At 37.9% G+C, this 18787-nt stretch overlaps 2 protein-coding genes across 9 annotated transcripts in view; both read left to right on the top strand.

Annotated features, from left to right (window-relative positions):
* The window catches only part of slc37a1 (solute carrier family 37 member 1), a 30105-nt gene extending 23609 nt beyond the window's left edge, over positions 1–6496 (top strand). For all 7 annotated transcript variants that reach the window (XM_067602840.1, XM_067602846.1, XM_067602844.1 and 4 more), the window contains 5 exons: positions 860–933; positions 1628–1706; positions 2159–2256; positions 3050–3114; positions 4421–6496. In XM_067602840.1, coding sequence (XP_067458941.1) covers positions 860–933; positions 1628–1706; positions 2159–2256; positions 3050–3114; positions 4421–4436 — 332 coding nt within the window. In that variant the 3' untranslated portion in view covers positions 4437–6496. The remainder of the gene's footprint in view (positions 1–859; positions 934–1627; positions 1707–2158; positions 2257–3049; positions 3115–4420) is intronic.
* A 6006-nt stretch (positions 6497–12502) lies between these two features.
* Positions 12503–18787, top strand: part of pde9aa (phosphodiesterase 9aa) — a 43702-nt gene continuing 37417 nt past the window's right edge. The window contains exon 1 of one of the 2 annotated variants that reach the window (XM_067602833.1): positions 12503–12757. In XM_067602833.1, the coding sequence (XP_067458934.1) occupies positions 12695–12757 (63 nt within the window). In that variant the 5' untranslated portion in view covers positions 12503–12694. The remainder of the gene's footprint in view (positions 12758–18787) is intronic. The other variant, XM_067602832.1, reaches the window with a different exon arrangement.

Below are 18787 nucleotides of genomic sequence, written 5' to 3'. Positions count from 1 at the left end.
AGAGGAACAAAAAGAATAAAACATAGAAATTATTAATTAAAGGACAAGTTCACCAATTTCCCAGAATATCTTAAACCAGCAGTCAGGTTTTCCTCGCTGTAATCATTCCTCCTGTTCATACTGGATATTAAAAGATCCTTCAAATGTGCTTTTAATATAAGTGATGGAGGCCAAAATCCACAGTGTGTCCACACAGTCATTTAAAAGTCTCTGTGAAGCTTCTATTCAGCTTCATCAGTCTGAGTTAGTCATATCAAGTGGATATCTGACACATTTACAGTCTTTGTGTTTCCCTGTTGAGCTGCAGGTGGAAGTATAGTAACAAACAGAGGGACTTTCTAAAGGTTTATACAAACCTGCTCATACGAGAGTTTCTGAAACAAAACCTTGGACGCTGGTTTGGAGTGAAATTGCAAAATCATCTAATGAATACCAACACATGAGCAAAATATCTTCAATCCTGTGAGAGGTCCAGAGAACTGAGGTCACATGACCCGTCTCATCTATCAGAGGAGCTGCTGGGCTCTGATTGGTCGATTAGTCGAGTCTTGATGATCGTCAGTAGCTCGTTCAGCGCGGACGCTTCGATTCGACTGATGACTCTTCTTCTCTGTGGTTCCCAGCGAGCTCATGACGGCCACAGCTGCAGCTCGTTATCCTCACAATATGCTACACAGGGAGTCTGTGAATGTCGTTATGTGACAGTGTGATACAGCAGAGGATGAGCTGCAGCTGCTGATGTGGTGTCATTATCATGTTTATGTGTTATATTTCCAGCATGAGAGAGGGAACACGTGGAGCTGGTCGGCTGTAGAAACTCAGATTTCTGTAAACTAAGATGTTTGTTTGTGTTTTCCAGGCATGCTGTTGGTGTGTGGAGGTCTAGTCAACGGACCGTACGCCCTCATCACCACCGCTGTGTCTGCTGATTTGGTAAACGTCTTTAAATCTAGTTCAGTTCTAGTTTACTGAATTTGTACATAATTATTAAAGTAGAAGAGTCCACAGATTTATTGTTGCACTCCTGTAACATTATGCAACTCATGATATTGTCTTTTTTATTCCATGACTTCTTCTTCACTGCCAAAAACTGCCTTTTTCTCTCTAATGAGACCAAACTCTTCATGGAACATATGCAGCTGTGTGGCTGATTGACGTGTTTTTAATAGTTTTTGGACAACAACGGAGGAATAAGATGTATCAGGCTCAATATTTGTTAGTAGATGAGTTTGTTGTTGAGATTTGTTGACAATAAGATCATCAGTTATATCCTCTAAGCAGCAGCCGGATTAACACGAGTCACTCACTGTTCTGTTTACTTCCCCCGCGGCAGTTTCATCACACCATTGTGTTGAATAAAAAGTTATTAAAGAGGGAAAATAAAGCTCTCTGAGCTGATGAGTTTGCTGTCAGTTAGCAATGAGTTCACACAGTTTATTTAACAGACGTATTTATAGAAGTCAGTGTCTCATAACATCGCTGCAGAAATTTCAGCTGCGACAGGAAGCAGATAGTTTCCTCTTTTTTTTTTGCAGTTCCAATAAATTTGCTGTTTAAAATCCTGTTGTGCCTTTAATCTACACAGTCTCTCTCCCTCATTCCTCTCTCTCTTGACCTTTGACCCCAGGGGACCCACAAGAGCCTGAAAGGCAACGCCAGAGCGTTGTCTACTGTCACCGCCATCATTGACGGCACCGGATCAGTAGGTCAGTATCGCTGATCGATAGATGTTTGGATTCATCTGCTGAAATAAATAAATAACGACACGATGTCATACAAACCAACCAGCAGACTAAAATAAGACTATTTAACTTTTAAAAGAAAAAAATGACACAATCTTCCTCCTGCAACGGCTGCTAATGTTAGCAAACTTTAGCTACATGCTGGCTAACTGACAGTAATGAGTGTGTGTTTGCTGATGTCACGGATAAATATGATGATGTCATAAAAGCAGCTGACTGAGGAGAGTCCACTTGTCCACAGCAGCTTCTGTTCAAGTTACATCAAATCACTTTAATGATCTAATAATAATGTTTCCTTTTAATTTGACAGTTTTCATTATATTTGATATTCACTTAGGATTCAAACTGTTGTGATGTTTTTTTAATGATAATCCACAAACACTAACATGTGATCCGGTGGATGTTGACGCTGTCAGGTGCAGCGTTGGGCCCCCTGCTGGCCGGAGTCTTGTCTGCAGGCGGCTGGGATCAGGTCTTCTACATGCTGATGACTGCTGACTTCTGCGCTCTGCTGGTGAGCGTTTTAACAATCACACACAAATATTATTAGCATTAATGATAATAGTGCTGCTAGTTCAAAGGCTCCTTAAAGCTGCACTAATCAATATTTTTATTTTAACAATGAATCAAATGACGTGTCTGCAGTGATGGAAGAAGCATTCAGATCCTTAAAATAAGTAAAAGTACCAAAACAGCAATGTAAAAATATCCAATGTAAGTAAAAGTACATAAGTATTATGAGCTTGATGTAGTTAAAGTATTGCAGTAAAAGTACATAAGTATTATGAGCTTGATGTAGTTAAAGTATTGCAGTAAAAGTACATAAGTATTATGAGCTTGATGTAGTTAAAGTATTGCAGTAAAAGTACATAAGTATTATGAGCTTGATGTAGTTAAAGTATTGCAGTAAAAGTACATAAGTATTATGAGCTTGATGTAGTTAAAGTATTGCAGTAAAAGTAGTGGTTTGGTCCCTCTGACTGATATATTATTATATATGACATCATTAGATTATTAATAGTGAAGCATCAGTGTTAGAGCAGCATGTTACTGTTGTAGCTGCTGGAGGTGGAGCTAGTTTACACTACTTTATATACAGTTAGCTAGTTTAGTCCAGTGGTTCCCAACCTAGGGCTCGGGCCCCTCCAAAGGGTCAGCAGATAAATCTGAGGGGTGGTGAGATGATTAATGGGAATAATTCATAAGGTGATAATATGTCAGTTGGAGGTTTGATACTAACAAATTCTTATGAAACTTGTAGTAAAATAAATATATGAACTGATATTTGACTGTGTGTGTTTGTGCAGCTTTTGTTGCGGCTCGTGACGAAGGAGCTGGCGTCAACTAAATCCCGTCCGATCTCGGCTGTAGAGTAAGTCCTGCTTTCCTCTTGATCACCTTCTTACTCTCAGCAGACATGATGACTTGTTATAGTAGGAAAGTTCTGTTTTTACTAATAATATTAATGACGGTTTCATAAAGATACGTCAGACTGGTCTGTGGTGTAAAGCCAGACTTCATGTTGCTCTTAGATTAGTCACTTAGACAGTTTTAAAAATAAAGACTGACTTATTTAAGTGTAAAAAGTTAACTCAGCGCGAAGCAGAGCTGCAACTAACGATTATCCTCATTATTGATTAATATTAATATTAATATTGTTGCTCTCCAAGCGGTGTTTTCCCACTAAAATGTCCCATAAGTGTTGAATTCTTCTAGATGTGAAACATTTTCATACAGAGTTGACGTGGTCGCTCAGTCAGCCATGTTTTTTAGTTTGAAAAAAAGTCTCAATTTACCCAGAATTCATAGCAAATTAGTCCTACTAAAGAAGAAGTAGTCAAGAACTACTTTGTTTCATGTATTAATATGAGGAAGGTTACAGTCTCCTCATCATCGCTCCACACTGATCTGACGTTTAAGTCACATGATTCATGTACGTCAGTGGTGGGCAAGTAGTGGCTCGCGGGCCAAATCCGGCCCTGCAGCAAACATATTTGGCCCCCTGATGAATGATGATGATGATTTTCATAGTTTACATCAAAACTTTTACATATTTTTTTCACAAATCTGCTGTAGATAAATAAAAATAAACAAACAAAAGGCTCCTGTAAATCCCAGTTATTGAAATATAACCTGGTTAACAGTGCTACTGGTGCTACTGATGCTACTGGTGCTACTGGTGCTGAAATAAAGTAAATAAACCAACCAGACATTCAAGTTTAATGTGTAAATTCCACAACTGGAGCCTGTGTGACACAAATGTTTTGCAGTTGAACAGAAATGGTGTGTTGATGCCATTTTTCCCCTCAGATTAAGTCCTTAACAGTCTTATATACATATGTTTTTATTTTTAAATGAATGAAAAGAAATATAACATATAATCTCCTGTGAAAAATGCTGAAACTGGTCCATGGTTGAACCCAGTTGACCCCTGATGTACGTCATCATTTAGTCTGTTTACATTTGCTACTTTTACACCTTATTTCAACTTGTTCTTGAATTTCCAGCGTTTCCACTCGTATTTTTTATGCTCAAATTGAAAATAAAAATAAAAGCAGTTGGATAGAAACAAACATAATGTTCCCTCATGAACAACAGGTTGAGTTTAAACAGAGACTGTAAAACTTAATGACACCCGACTTATCAATGTGGCGTTAATGTTTGTCTCTACTTCACAGGTTGAAGGAGCACTGAGCACTTTGATTGCACTGCCTTCATGGAGGAGCGCACACACACACACACACACACACACACACACACACAGAGTACTGTGTGCATTGAAACCACTTGTCTGAGCCTGAAACGGACTGTGGCTCAGACAGTTCAGATAAACGAGGAAGAGCTGAAGCTGAAGTTCTGACCGAAGAACCGAACAGCAGCAGCAGATTTCACTCGTCTGCACACAGAAACGCACATTTTTATCTCGTGTCCTTCTCACGTCGTCTTTCTATTCTACTTATTTCTTATGGCAGCCGATTTTAACTTTGAACACACTACCTGCTCAGTCCACTGGAGGACTGGCAGATATATAAAAGTAGCCTTACATCACATGAATATTAGGACTAAACCAGAAGTGACAGTTATTTGTTGAAAACAGCAACTTCCATGATTGTTCTTATGGATCCCACAGTAGTTATGAGCACATCAAACCCTGATCAATAACATCTCTGACAACTTTATATTTAACCTTAATCATCTTAAAGATCTCCTCCAGACGTGTTTTAAGACGAGTAAAAATACTCTGTACTATGTTTTTTCTCCATAAAAATGTTCAGTTACCTCGTTAAAAATCCTTAAAATCTCCTTCTGCGTCATTTTAAAAGCAACAATCTGTGAATATGAAGATATTTTTCATTTCTAAAGTTAAATCCTTCACTGTAAAGTCCATTACACGCAGCTTACAAGCCGTCAGTGCACAAACACTGAATAGACTTTACAGTGTTAAACTTTAGAAATGAAAAATATCTTCACAGATTCTTGCTTTTAAAATGACGGAGAAGAAGATTTTAAGGATTTTTAATGAGGTAACTGAACATTTTTGTGGGGAAAAAACATATCAGACACATTACTATTCAAAGCAGAGTATTTCTACTTGTGGAGGGGATCTTTCAACTGTTTTTCTGAAGGGATCTTTGTAAAAACTCAGCCGTCCCTCTGACTTTTAAGAGAAAAACAACCGAGCCAATCAGAGTTTCAGGTTTAAGGATGTGATTGTCAGAACGGGGTTCCTTTGCCTTTAACCCTGAAAAAACGGCAACAGAAACGGCAAATACGCAGGTTGTTGAAAGCATGAACTGCCTCCTGCTGCAGCTTCCATGTGGCTAAACGATGACTCCAGCAGGACGGATACGACACTCACCACTGATTGGTTAGAGCTCTGATTGGTTAGAGCTCTGATTGGTTAGAGCTCTGTTCATCAGGCTCGGTGGGATCCATAGTTGATATACGTTTGTTATCTGTCAGCCTGCAGTTCGCTGCCAAACACCAAATGTGAACCTTTATTCCTGTGGACTCTTTTAAGATCCATTTCCTGCTGTTATTCAGCGGAGCACCTGTGATATTATAAGTGTGTGTCAGATAACTGACGTTTGAATCGTGTGCACTTTCGCCCCAAAACACAAGGAGACTAAGAACGGCTGCGTCCGGCCAGTATGAAAAATTAAATCCTCCGTGGCCCCTTTCACACATTAAGCTGCAGATTCTGTAGAAATGATGAGAAATGTTTCTCACCTCTCGTGGCATCTACAGACGAGGATAGTTGTGGTTTTATTTGTCAGGTTTTCTGTGTCTTTCCAGAAACTGTTATTGTAGATAATCCACAGAAGACCGTCGACAGATCTCAGAGCTGTTTTTCTTTGGAGGAAGAAAGTGCTTCAGCTGAAAACTGTTGACAGCATGTTCTGCAGATTATCTGGGATTTCAAACTGTGAGGCGCCTCCGCTGCAGGGCAGTAGAGAGCTGGAGGGGGGCGTAATGTGCACAAATGGCATCAAAACTCGCTCTTCCTCTAAAGGACACAGACATGAAACACATATTTTAGATTCAGTGTGACTTTGTGAATAAACATCCATATTTCTGATTAGAAACCAGATAAAAAGATGATCCCGATAACTCCAGAACTCCTGAGAATCATCACATCTGTACGTTTTCTTCAGTATCAAACAGGAGCTGCTAACAGCTGATTTTTATGGAGCCAATTAATGTCATCAAATATAGACCAAAAAAACACAGGGCTCAAGTTGTAGAATCCCATGCCAACGCCTTTACTTCCCTGTTTACATGGCCTCAAAGGCACTATGGGAAACCGTCTAGAACTGAGAGCACAATTATCCTCCAAATCAAAGTAAGACAAGACAAAAGAGAGACAAAATCCATCAATATCTTTATGATTATTGTCACTAAAGCTCAGAATCTCAAAATATTCTCCTCTATACGTTCATGTTGAAAACCAGCAGACGTACTGACAAAAACCTCTGATCCAGAGAAACCGGAGCAACGTTTCTGGAAAGACTTTTTTTTTTTTAAACAGTTTCTGCAGCACAAACTTCTCTCTATTGTAAAACAAACCAGAACTATCTGCACTGATAGACGCTACTAGAGGCGAGTGAGGAAATGTTTGTGTGAACTGACCCTTTATAACCTTTCTGTAAATGCTTGTAGCTTCTTGTGTAAATGTATCTGACGCGTTCAAGTTCATCTCTGCAGTTAAAAAGAACAAAACGATCTTTCTCCGCTTGTTGCTGCAGCGTTTTAAAATGATGCTGTTTGTGTGAAAGGGGCTCATATCGAGACCACTACCCCCCCCCCCCTCCTCTACTGTGCTAAAGTTGCTGTTTCTGCCACCTTTGCCTTAATCAACCAAAGAGATTGTGGAGTTTTAATTTAATTAAGACTTAATGTTAAAAGCCATTTAAGTTATAAACTGTCCGTTATGTGTGTGTGTGGTGGTTTAATGTAAAAATGAAGGCACCAAAGTTGTATTTTTTATATTTAAAAACAAAAAAAATTCAGATAATAATGCTTTCCTGTGGGGGGGGGGGGGTCTGAGATATTATGAATGTAAAGGTCTTATATATGGATTTATGTCACAGTGCAATGTTGATTCAAAGGTTCAAATTTAACAGTTTTTTCCAATATTTGATTTTTTTAAGTACAGAAAATCTTCTCATTGAAAATCTCAAAAATCTCACTGTTTGTGATTTTTTTTTTTTTTCCAGATTTGTTTAATATTTATAATTATATTCTGTTAATTTATTGGCTGTAAACTGTGTCTGAGTGGAAAAAATAATATCTCAAACTCTGGGATCGTTTCTGTCATGGTGGTATCTAGACAACGTTAGAGGACCACATGTGTGTATTTATCGTGTGTCGGTGGTAGGCCTAGTACTTGAAACATTGTGTGCCTTGTTTGTTTGTTTGTTTGTTTGTTTGCTAGGCGGTTGATTTTGTAAAGAGATATTGTTCAATTTCGAGAAAGAACTTGTTTCACTCTCAAAGCCTTCTGAGGTGGGGGGGGGGGGAAATAAAGCGTTTGTTTTCTTCAGATAACTGTTTGGGGCTCGTGTTTTTGAAAGCGTGCTACTACAGCTCGGCTAAATCGGTCGGATTCGTGGCATCGAGGGGCCTCGAGTCTCAGCTGGAGGTGGCAGGTGTCCAAGATGGAAAGTTCCTGACAGACAGAAACCCACTCAGTGACACAGGCAGACTAGATACACACACACTCATGCTCAGGGGTTTAGAACAAACACAATACAAGCATATTGATCCACTTTTTGTCCTTCAATAATAAAAAACCTTCTACTTTCACTTTTACCATCCAAAGCTTTAAAGGACGGATTTGCAATTTTTCCAGTGTCTCTTAAACAACATTCAGGAGCCAAACTGAACATTGAAACCTGTTTTTCTTGCTGTAATCATTCCTCCTGTTCACACTGACCATTAGAAGATCCTTCATAATGAAGCTTCAGTGTCCAAATGAGTCAAATCAAGTAAATATCTTTCAACGTTACAGTCTTTTTAGCCAAAGTCCCTCTTTTCTAATTTTAAAACACTGGATTCTGTGGATTTTGACATCCGTCCACCCTGCAGAGTTAAACAGGACTACCAACAAGACTGGTGAGGGATGAAAACCAGTTTGCACTCAGAAGGGGCGACTGCAGATCCAATAGCCAGCTACTTGCTCTTGTGAGCAGTGATGGAAAGTAACTAAGTACATTTACTCAAGTACAGTTTAGAGGTACTTGTACTTTACTTGAGTATTTCCATGTGATGCTACTTTCTACATTTCAGAGGGAAATATTGTACTTTCTACTCCACTACATTTATTTGACAGCTTTAGTTACTTTTCAGATGAAGATTTGACACAATGGATAATATAACAAGCTTTTAAAATACAACACATTGTTAAAGATGAAACCAGTGGTTTCCAACCTTTTTGGCTTTTGACGTCTTACAAAAAGCAGTGTGTAGTCGGGGTCACATTTCACATGTCTATGAGTTGTTAACAGCTCCACCAAATAGTGATTTTTCCCTCTAAACTTCTCACATGCTTTCATTTCAATAAATGTTCAAATGATCCAATATTTCAGCAAAAATCAAAGATTAGAGAAAAAGTCCAAAAACTGAAAACAGATTTGTGTATCAGAACTTTGTTTTTTCTTCTTTCCTCTCCCATTAATCATCTCACCACCCCTCAGATTTATCTGCTGACCCTTTGGAGGGGCCCGACCCCTAGGTTGGGAACCACTGGACTAAACTAGCTAACTGTATATAAAGTAGTGTAAACTAGCTCCACCTCCAGCAGCTACAACAGTAACATGCTGCTCTAACACTGATGCTTCACTATTAATAATCTAATGATGTCATATATAATAATATATCAGTCAGAGGGACCAAACCACTACTTTTACTGCAATACTTTAACTACATCAAGCTCATAATACTTATGTACTTTTACTGCAATACTTTAACTACATCAAGCTCATAATACTTATGTACTTTTACTCCAATACTTTAACTACATCAAGCTCATAATACTTATGTACTTTTACTGCAATACTTTAACTACATCAAGCTCATAATACTTATGTACTTTTACTGCAATACTTTAACTACATCAAGCTCATAATACTTATGTACTTTTACTGCAATACTTTAACTACATCAAGCTCATAATACTTATGTACTTTTACTGCAATACTTTAACTACATCAAGCTCATAATACTTATGTACTTTTACTGCAATACTTTAACTACATCAAGCTCATAATACTTATGTACTTTTACTGCAATACTTTAACTACATCAAGCTCATAATACTTATGTACTTTTACTGCAATACTTTAACTACATCAAGCTCATAATACTTATGTACTTTTACTGCAATACTTTAACTACATCAAGCTCATAATACTTATGTACTTTTACTGCAATACTTTAACTACATCAAGCTCATAATCTGTAGGAGGATTTTTCCTGCAGGAGTTTTACTTGTAATGAAGTATTTTTATATTGCTGTATTGGTATTTTTACTGCAGTAAGGAATCTGAATATTTCTTCCACCTCTGGCTGCAGATTTAATGTCGGTTTATTCAAGAAGCAATTTAGTCTTTTGCGTGCTGCAGTGATTCATCGTAATAACACCACAGCCTGTGTTTGCTCCTCTTTCCTCGTGGGCCTTGATGGATGGATCCTCCAGTAATTCTCTCTAGATGCCTGCTGAATTAAATCAGACGCATTCCCACTTCACCACACTGAAGCTTTTCTTTTTTTTTTTTTTTGTTAGTTACATTTTCACACACTGCAGTAAACTCAGAATTAATTTTATTTATGAAAATACCTTTTTCTGGTTAGTATATGTGTGTCAGTGTGTGTGAATGCTTGTGGATGTGATGTGTTCATGTTTGTGTGTCTGTCTCTCTTTTTTTCTGTATATGTGCATTTATGTGTGTGTACTTGTATGTATTGTGTGTGTCTTTGTGGGTGTTTGTATATTGTGTGGGTGTATGCAGGACGGTGTGTATTGAGCTGCTTTAACCACCAAGGACGAAGCTCATATGAAAGCAGAAACAGAACCTCTTAATAAAGGGTTGTAACTAATGGATTTATTAATGATTAATGCTTAATAAGTCAGTTATAAGCTGTTTTGGGTTGCCAGGTTGTTAAAAGTTTAAGATAATTTCTATTTGGTAATAATGTTTATGGGTTTCTCACTTTGTCATAACCCATCAAGTCTGCAATTATACACATTAATGAGTAATTGATAATCATAGTTTATTCAATCATCCTGCAGTTATAAGTGTTAATAAGTAGTGAGTAAGAAATTGATTTTGATTAGAGATTTTTCATGACCTGGCAACCCAAATTATGTTCTTATTAATGGCTTATAACTACATCTATTAAGATATGCTACATTATTATAGTACACACACACACACACACACACACACACACACACATATATATTACAGTCTCAGGAGAGTAGTTCTGTGTAAGGCACACACCACAGGTCTGTTGACGCTCTGCTAGCTTGTTGTGCTTCGTATCACAAGTCTTGACTTTGTACAATCAGTCAGAGTCTGATCAATACTACGAGCGTGAAAAAAATATTGATTGTTTACTGTAAAGGGAATCGCGTCCTCGCACATTCCTCTTAATGACACAGAACTACTCTCCAGACACTGAAAACATGATGCTGTTATTAGTCTTTGGAGCCGTTTCTAAACAAACTAACGTGACCAAACTCTTCATGATGAAGGAACATGTGACCCAGTGCAGCTGTGTTGCTCCATGACGTGTGTTTAAAGTTGCAGTACACGACATTCAGCCACTAGATGTCGCACTACAGCACCAACATCTCAGAACAAAACAAACGTGTGTGTCGTATGAATGTATAAACATAACTCTTTATATTTATATACTCTCTCACAATATAAATCTATGAGAAAAAGTCTTTTTGGTTCCAATAGCATCTCATGACGTTGTAATTTCAGGGTTTAATTTCCACTATGTCAAATTGGCTTCAAAGCCCGGCGCTCTTCTTGTATCCAGTTGATACATCCATGGTGTGTCGTTTACTCACTTTACTCAAGTTAGAATAAAAAAGAAAGCTGACAGCTCACGAAACTCAAATCAAACTGTCAAACTAGGCAGAGCTGATCAAATATGAATCAAGATTATGTACCTGCGTTGCCTTTTTCGTGCCTCAAATGTTTTCAGAAACATATTTTAGTGTTTAGCTGTAATTTGAGAACATTCGTTATGTGGCAGCCATCTTGGAAACAGACAAGGAAGACATAGCGGGACTCACATGCACTAACATGCACGCTCACATGCACTAACATGCACTCACGGCCGGTCCGGATACAAAAACAAAGAACAGAGAAGCTCAGATAACAACACACACAGAGGGAGTGTGACTTTATTCACTGCTCAGGACGCCTTTACTCCACTATATCTTTACATAGCAAATAGTTGTTTGTTGACATCCAGTGAGGCTCAATGTCATTTATTGCACCTTTCATAGTTTTTCAACAACAACAGAGGTGCACAGCACAGAGGAATAAGATATATGAAAAAAGATTTTGAAAACATGGCTAATAAAAGAGCGTCCAGTCACCTGTGTGACCGTTATCACTGTGCTGATCTCTATACGTCGACATATTTTCTGTACAAACACACAGAACACATATCTTCAAATACATCTCTAAAAAAAAAACCAGTTGCAGTGTTTATTCAGCTCTCATTTATTTGTATTTATATTTTTTAACTGCAATCTCTACATTCTTCTATTTTAAGTTATCTTTAATTATCTGTATATATATTTTTAACAGAAAAATCACAATTATTGTTTGCAATCTTACGTTAATTTTAGCTTTTCTTATTTGTATATTTGACTACAATGTTGTTTACACATTTCTTTAATCTAGTAGATCTTTATTTATTAATAATATTACAGTTTTTGTTTTTATTTCACGCTTGCTTTGGTGATGTAAATCTATGTTTCCCAATAAAGCCCCTTTGAAATGAAATGAACTGAACTTAATTGAATACATCATCATCATAATAAGGTTAGTAGATCAGTTTAATGTTGGTTTGGATCCAAATATATGTACCAGATTTATAGAAAATATAATTATAGCTGTATTTGTGTGTGTTTGTGTGTGTGTGACAGAGAGCGCGTGCGTGTGCGCGCGGACCGCGGAGGTGTGTGTAGTGACTGAGGGAGGCGGGGACGCGCGCGCGGACGGGCTTTATGAGATGCGGTTAGAGAGCGAGGTGACAGAGCGGAGACACACCGGGGGAGAGAGCCACACAGGCGGGCGGGTGGGATGGTGTCGGACCGCTGACTCTGCTTCACCTCTGCGGTTTGTTTAGGACCGGAGCGTCGGCACGGAGCCCGGAGCAGGAGCCGCACGACGACGCACCGCCGCTGGGGGAGAGGAGAGGGGACCATGGGCTCCGCTTCGTCCTCCTACCGGGTCATTTACCTGGACGTGGACGGCAGGATTCAGAAGGTATGTCAACACTGTCAGTTAGAAGAAAACACACCTGGTTATAACCTGCAGCTCTACGAAGAAGTGTCACACCTTATAACATAAAGTTATGAAATTAAATAAATGTTATTTAATAAGAAGAAGTTGGGAGAACGTGATTGGTTGAAAGGTGGAGGGGGAGGAGCCATAACAACAACACAAACAACAACACAAACGTTAACAGGAACATTATGAATAAAAAACGTTTAAATTAGTCAATAAAGCAATAATAAATAAATAAAGTCACAAACAGTTTTTAAAAAATAATCGACGTTGCGATGAGAGCTGAAACATTTAGTCGAATAATCAATTAGTCGATTGAAGGAAAAATAACTGGCAACAATTTTAATAATCGATTTTATCGTGTCGGTGACTTTTCAAGCAAAAATCACCAAAAACCCTCTGATTGCAGCTTCTCAGATGTGAACATTTTCTCTGTTTTATATCATTATAAACTGAATATTGTCAGTCGGACAAAACAAGATATTTGACATTATTGACATTTTATAGACTAAAAATGATCTGTAGGAAATAATTGTTAGTTGCAGCCCTAATTATGATTATTTATAAATATCAATATCAGTATTGTTAATATTGAATATCATATTGGTTTATTTATACATTTTGCGTAGTGACTCATTGTTTATGTTTTTATCACTAAAATCATTAAAAAGTATGATAATGAAACTATAAAGTTGCTGCTTAATGCAACAGTTCGTACAATAAGAAAACACAAAAATCTGTCGGCTCAGGAGATAAAATGACTTTAAAATCTTTTATTGTATCTTAATAGACACACAATAAATCTCTAAAGTTTCTCTGTTCAACTAAAAAATAAGCTAAAGTAGCATAAAGGCGTTTAAATCACTACGTAATCTTTAGTTTTGTCTGGAGCTGCAAGGATTAGTCGATCAATCGATTAGTCGATCAACAGAAAATCAATCGGCAACTGAATAATCATTTTAGTAGTTTTATTTAAGCAGCGACGCCAAATATTTGCTGGTTTCAGTTTCTCAGATTTGAGGATTTGAAGCGTTTCTGTATCATAAATGACAGTAAACTGAATATCTTTAGAAGTTATAATGTGCTCGTTTCACTGTCGTCTGACATTTTATAGACAAAACGATTAATAAAGAAAGATTAATCGATAATGAAAATTTGTTAGTTGCAGCTCTATTTTTTTTCTGGGCTCGACTGACTGAAAGAAAACTGCGTCTTTGTTTCATGAAACCATCAAAGAAACGTAGAAGAACGTTATTAAAAATCATCTCTAATATTCAGATGTGATGCCACAGAAGATAAAACTAACACATGTATCAGTTTGTAACCCGTCTACCACACATCACGCATACATGAGATCACTTCTAATCAACCAGTGTCACCAGTTTGAACGACCAGTTTGAACTAACCCGCTGCATGTGAATCCTAACAGAGACTCTTGAGGTTTGCTTGAGTCAGAAACCGTCACAGGGAGAATTTTACTGCCTCCTGCTGTGTGTAATTTACAGTAAATTGAGTGAATGATACACAAACGCTGGTGCAGGTCTGCAGTGTAAATGTCATGTCTGTTTGTCACAGTGAACCTACTGATACTGAGCACTTTACTGGCTAAAAATAGTGAGAATAAGTTGAAGCCATAGTGTGTGTGTGTGTGTGTGTGTGTGTGTGAGATACAACCTGCTGAGTCAATTGGTGACTATTTACAGTGCGTACAGGCAGAATAATCTCAGGTTTGTTTGGCCAATAAATAAGTTGTTTCTGCTCCACTGGCTGCTCTGAGGTTGAAGAGTAACTCAGGCTGTGACCTCTAAATACACTCCACACACAACTCAGTCTGTCCAACACACATACAGTCAGAGTTCCTATAGATTGAAGAATCCAGGGCACCGACTGACTTCTCCACCTGTTCACAGCCTTTCTTCAGTTTTAGATGTTAATGGTCTTATAAGGCTCATAAATCTCGCAAATATTGAAGGAAAAACACAGAAACGTTGCCGCAAGTCAGCTGCAGTGAAGCCAAATGTATGCAAATTACACCTGTGTCAGCTGCTAATGACCTTTCTATCACAGCAGGTAGTTTGGAGCCCTGCAGATCCAGCAGGACTACAAACACCAACACAATTACAGCAGGATTATGTGACAATACGTCTAAATCAAGGCTTTTTCAAAGTCTGAGACCTCAGACAAAGCTCGGAGGCGCCTCCTCATCCTCCCTTTAGTTTACCTGCTGTGTCGCTCAGTTCCTGGATGTCTATGGGATCATTATTATTATGATATTTGATCCCACAGACACTCAACATCTGATCCCAGACAGCCTGATATCAGACTAAACCAGATACATAAAAGAGTCTGTGTGAAGGTATTGATTAGTTTCTGACTCTGTATCTCTGAATTATCTCCTTAACTATTCTACATGATCTACATGATTATATAAATAATGTAATATTATATATTATATTATATAAAAAAACAAACTAAATCGAGAGTTTTGACTCAGTAATCATTAAAATACTTGCAGTTATTTTCATTTCCTTTTGTTTTTCAGTCGTTGTCTTTTAAAGGAGCTAAATGTTCCAGAATCCTTCCAACATGCATGAAAAACAACTGCAGGTTTTCCATCTTTGTTAAACGTCACCATCAGAGCTTCAAACAGAAACTGAACTAATAACATCGACGCTGTGTGAAGACGTCACATGTGGAAACATCATAGTTTCGATAGTAAACCGACACGTTTCAAAGCCGCTGTGCTCGAGACCAATAAAGAAATAAAACTGACTCTGTAACATTTAGGACTGCAAGTAAAGATCATTTTCACTATCGATCGATCTGTCGATTATTTTCTCCGTTATTCGATTAATTGTTTTGTCTGTAAAATGTCAGAAAATAGTAAAACAGTTATAGAGTCCATGGTGATGCTTTCAGGTGTTTTATTTTGTTTGACCAACAGTTCAAAACACAAAATATTCAGTTTGATTTCATTAATGATAAAGAAAAGTATTAAATCTTCACATTTGAGAAGCTGAAACCTGGATATTTTCTGCATTTTTAGCTTAAATAAAATCTAAAATGATTATTCAATTATTAAAACAGTTGCTGATTAACTTTCTCGATCGATTAATCGACTAATCGTTGCAGCTCTAAAAGTAAAACTGCATTTCTGTCCTTTCTCTTGTTCCTGCTGTCGGTGGCCTTTCAGATGACTTCATTCCGTTTTTCTGAGCCTCTTCTTCCTCGTGTGACGACACCGAGTCACTGAAATCAGCTGAGTGCAAAACATAAATCACTGTCGAGCACAAGAGACAAAATCCTTTAACAGGAAACATGATTACTTCTACAGTTTCACACACATCTAAAAACACACTCGAGCGTTTATTATCACACACACACATGCAGCAGCGGAGGGCTGAGTAAATCTCAGCTGAAGTCCTCGTGCAGCCTGTGGAGGCAGATCTGTGTTTACACTGAACAAACCAGTGCAGAGAGGAACAGCAGCTCATAAAAAAAAGGTCATATAATGAGGTTTATGCTTCACCGACACTTTGCATTTATTGCCTCGTTTCTTTCTTTATGATGTTCACACAGACTGCAGAAAACATGTCGTTTCCTCATGCAGACGTTTTATTTATGTGTTTTAAATATGCAACACAGGTACAAAACAGGTACAAGTTGGTTTTATTATGTCATGAGAGCGTCATGTAATAATAGAAATAGAACCAAATAGAGATTTAACTTCCTGTTAAACATTCAGTGCTGACAGCTACAGCATCAATTGATCTGTTGATTATATATTTAATATATTTATTAGTTGTTTGGCCTTTAAAATGTCTTCTTTTGTCCCGACTAACAGTCCACAACCCAAAGATATTCAGTTTATCATCACAGACTAAAGAAAACAGAAAATATTCACATTAAAGAAGCTGGAATCAGAGATTTTAGCATTTTTGACTCAAAATGATGAATTGATAATCAATTAGTTTGTAAAGGTTGCAGCTCTGTATTTTGGGTTAAATGTGTGTTGCAGCTGTTTGTTTGGAGGATCAGTGGTCGCAGCGTCTCACTCTGCTCCTGTTTTTTGAAACCTTTTCCATTCAGGTTTAATAATAGATTAATAGATTTTGATTCGTTTGAGTCCAGAGTCACAGATTGAAGGTGACGCACGGATCATCGTTATGAAATGATGAACAGTCAGCAGGCTGTATATTAATGAAGGCCTGTTTTCCAGCTGTAATTAAACCTTTATTATTCTCTCTATTTGTTTTCTATCTGATGCATATTCAGTGTTTTTCATACATAAACTACAGCAGCTCGTATTACAAAGTCGTGAGCTCTTCCTTTGTCTGCAGCAGTCATTGTTTTTCTGTTTGTTCTTTGCTTTTTTGTCGCCTCATTGAATCTAATCAGATTCTGGTTCTGTTCGCGGCATGTTGGCGTCTTCTGAACCGTTTTGCATAACAGTGGATGCGGCAGGTTTACGGCGCGGCGTCGTCATCCTCAGCAGGACGGTTATGACGAAGTAGAGGTTTGTTATTGAAATCAGTCATTTTAAAGCGGGAACATGCATTTATTTCCATTTTGGATAAAAAAATGCAAATTGATTTGAATCATCCTGAAGTGTGTTTAACTCATCCAATTAATTAATTAATTCTCTTAGTGCCTCTCAGAGAGCTGCTGGATAAATGAGACATGTTGAGCTTTTTTCATCAGTAAAAGAGCAGCTGGAGGAGCTGTCATCATATCCTCCGGGACACTTTACAGCATTCATTTACATTCAGCTCAGTCTCTGCTCATCACTTTGTTGTTTCCATCTTTTGTTCCTTTTGGTTCCATTGTTTTTTTTTTTTGATTTTATGCATCTGTACAAACGAGCATTTTTATCTCTTTTTCTTTCTGTTCTTTATCAGTAAAGTTCTGAAACGGACAGAAACTGATGATAAAACCGAGTATTTATGCTGCAGCATTAGATGGATTCATGAGCGAGATAGGATCACAGTTAAAACATAAATAAATAAATAACTGGCAGTCAAAATTAAATATACATAAATTGCATTAATTTAAAATGAGAGCTGGGACCTCTGAAGACAATCTGTCTGTCTGATCCGAGGAGTTTGTCAAGTTTGGGAAACAAAATGTCTTAAATAACTCTTCTTCATGTGGTTTTAACTCTACTGGCAGCAGAGAAGAAGAAGAGCGTGTTCGTACCCAGCATGCTTAGCGAACGTTACAGGAGACTTTCATGGCCATAAAAATCTCAAATAGGGCTTCAACTAACGATTATATTCATTATCAATTAATCATCTCAGAAAATAGTAAAGAATGTTCATCGTAGAGCTGAAGGTGAAGCCATCAGACGTCTTCTATCAGACCATCAGCCCAAAACCCAAAAATATTCATTTATGACGATGTAAGATGAAGAAAAGCAGCAAATATTTGGCATTTCTGCTTAAAAAAATGACACAAATGATTAATAACCTATCAAAACAGTCTCAGATTAACCCTGATGATGATTTAGAGTGATACACGTCGGTCTGCTTGATTTCCTTAAAGAATAAATTCACGTTATTATTTCACCTGAAGAAGAAGAGCCTCAGTTTTGTTTTGCATGATCGTTCACAGCGCTGAAGGACAAATATCTAGCAAGACTTCCTGGATTCAGTTTTTAGTCGCGGATTAATTTTGGGATTGTTGCAGCTCTAAACTCAGTCATGTTATATGAGACAGAACTGAATGACTCGTGTTAATTAATTGTAAATTAATTAATTGTGTGATAGCGGCAGCGGGAGGTGTTTCCTCCACCCGCCCGTCACTGTCTCTTCCACCTGTGACAGGCTGCCATCGCCAGACCGCTGAAGTGCTCTCTGACTTCTCTCCTCCACAATCATCTCTGCTTTTGCCCTCCTGACAGCACTTGTTAACCCCTCCTCCTCCTCCTCCTCCTCCTCCTCCTCCTCCTCCTCATCTTCCTCCTCATCTCTCTCCCCCTGGTCTTTGATGCCATCACATGCAAAACACCTC

This window comes from Thunnus thynnus, chromosome 11 (assembly GCF_963924715.1).
Source record: "Thunnus thynnus chromosome 11, fThuThy2.1, whole genome shotgun sequence".
In the NCBI taxonomy this organism is placed as follows: Eukaryota; Metazoa; Chordata; class Actinopteri; order Scombriformes; family Scombridae; genus Thunnus; species Thunnus thynnus.
This window is presented reverse-complemented; position numbering and strand designations above follow the sequence as displayed.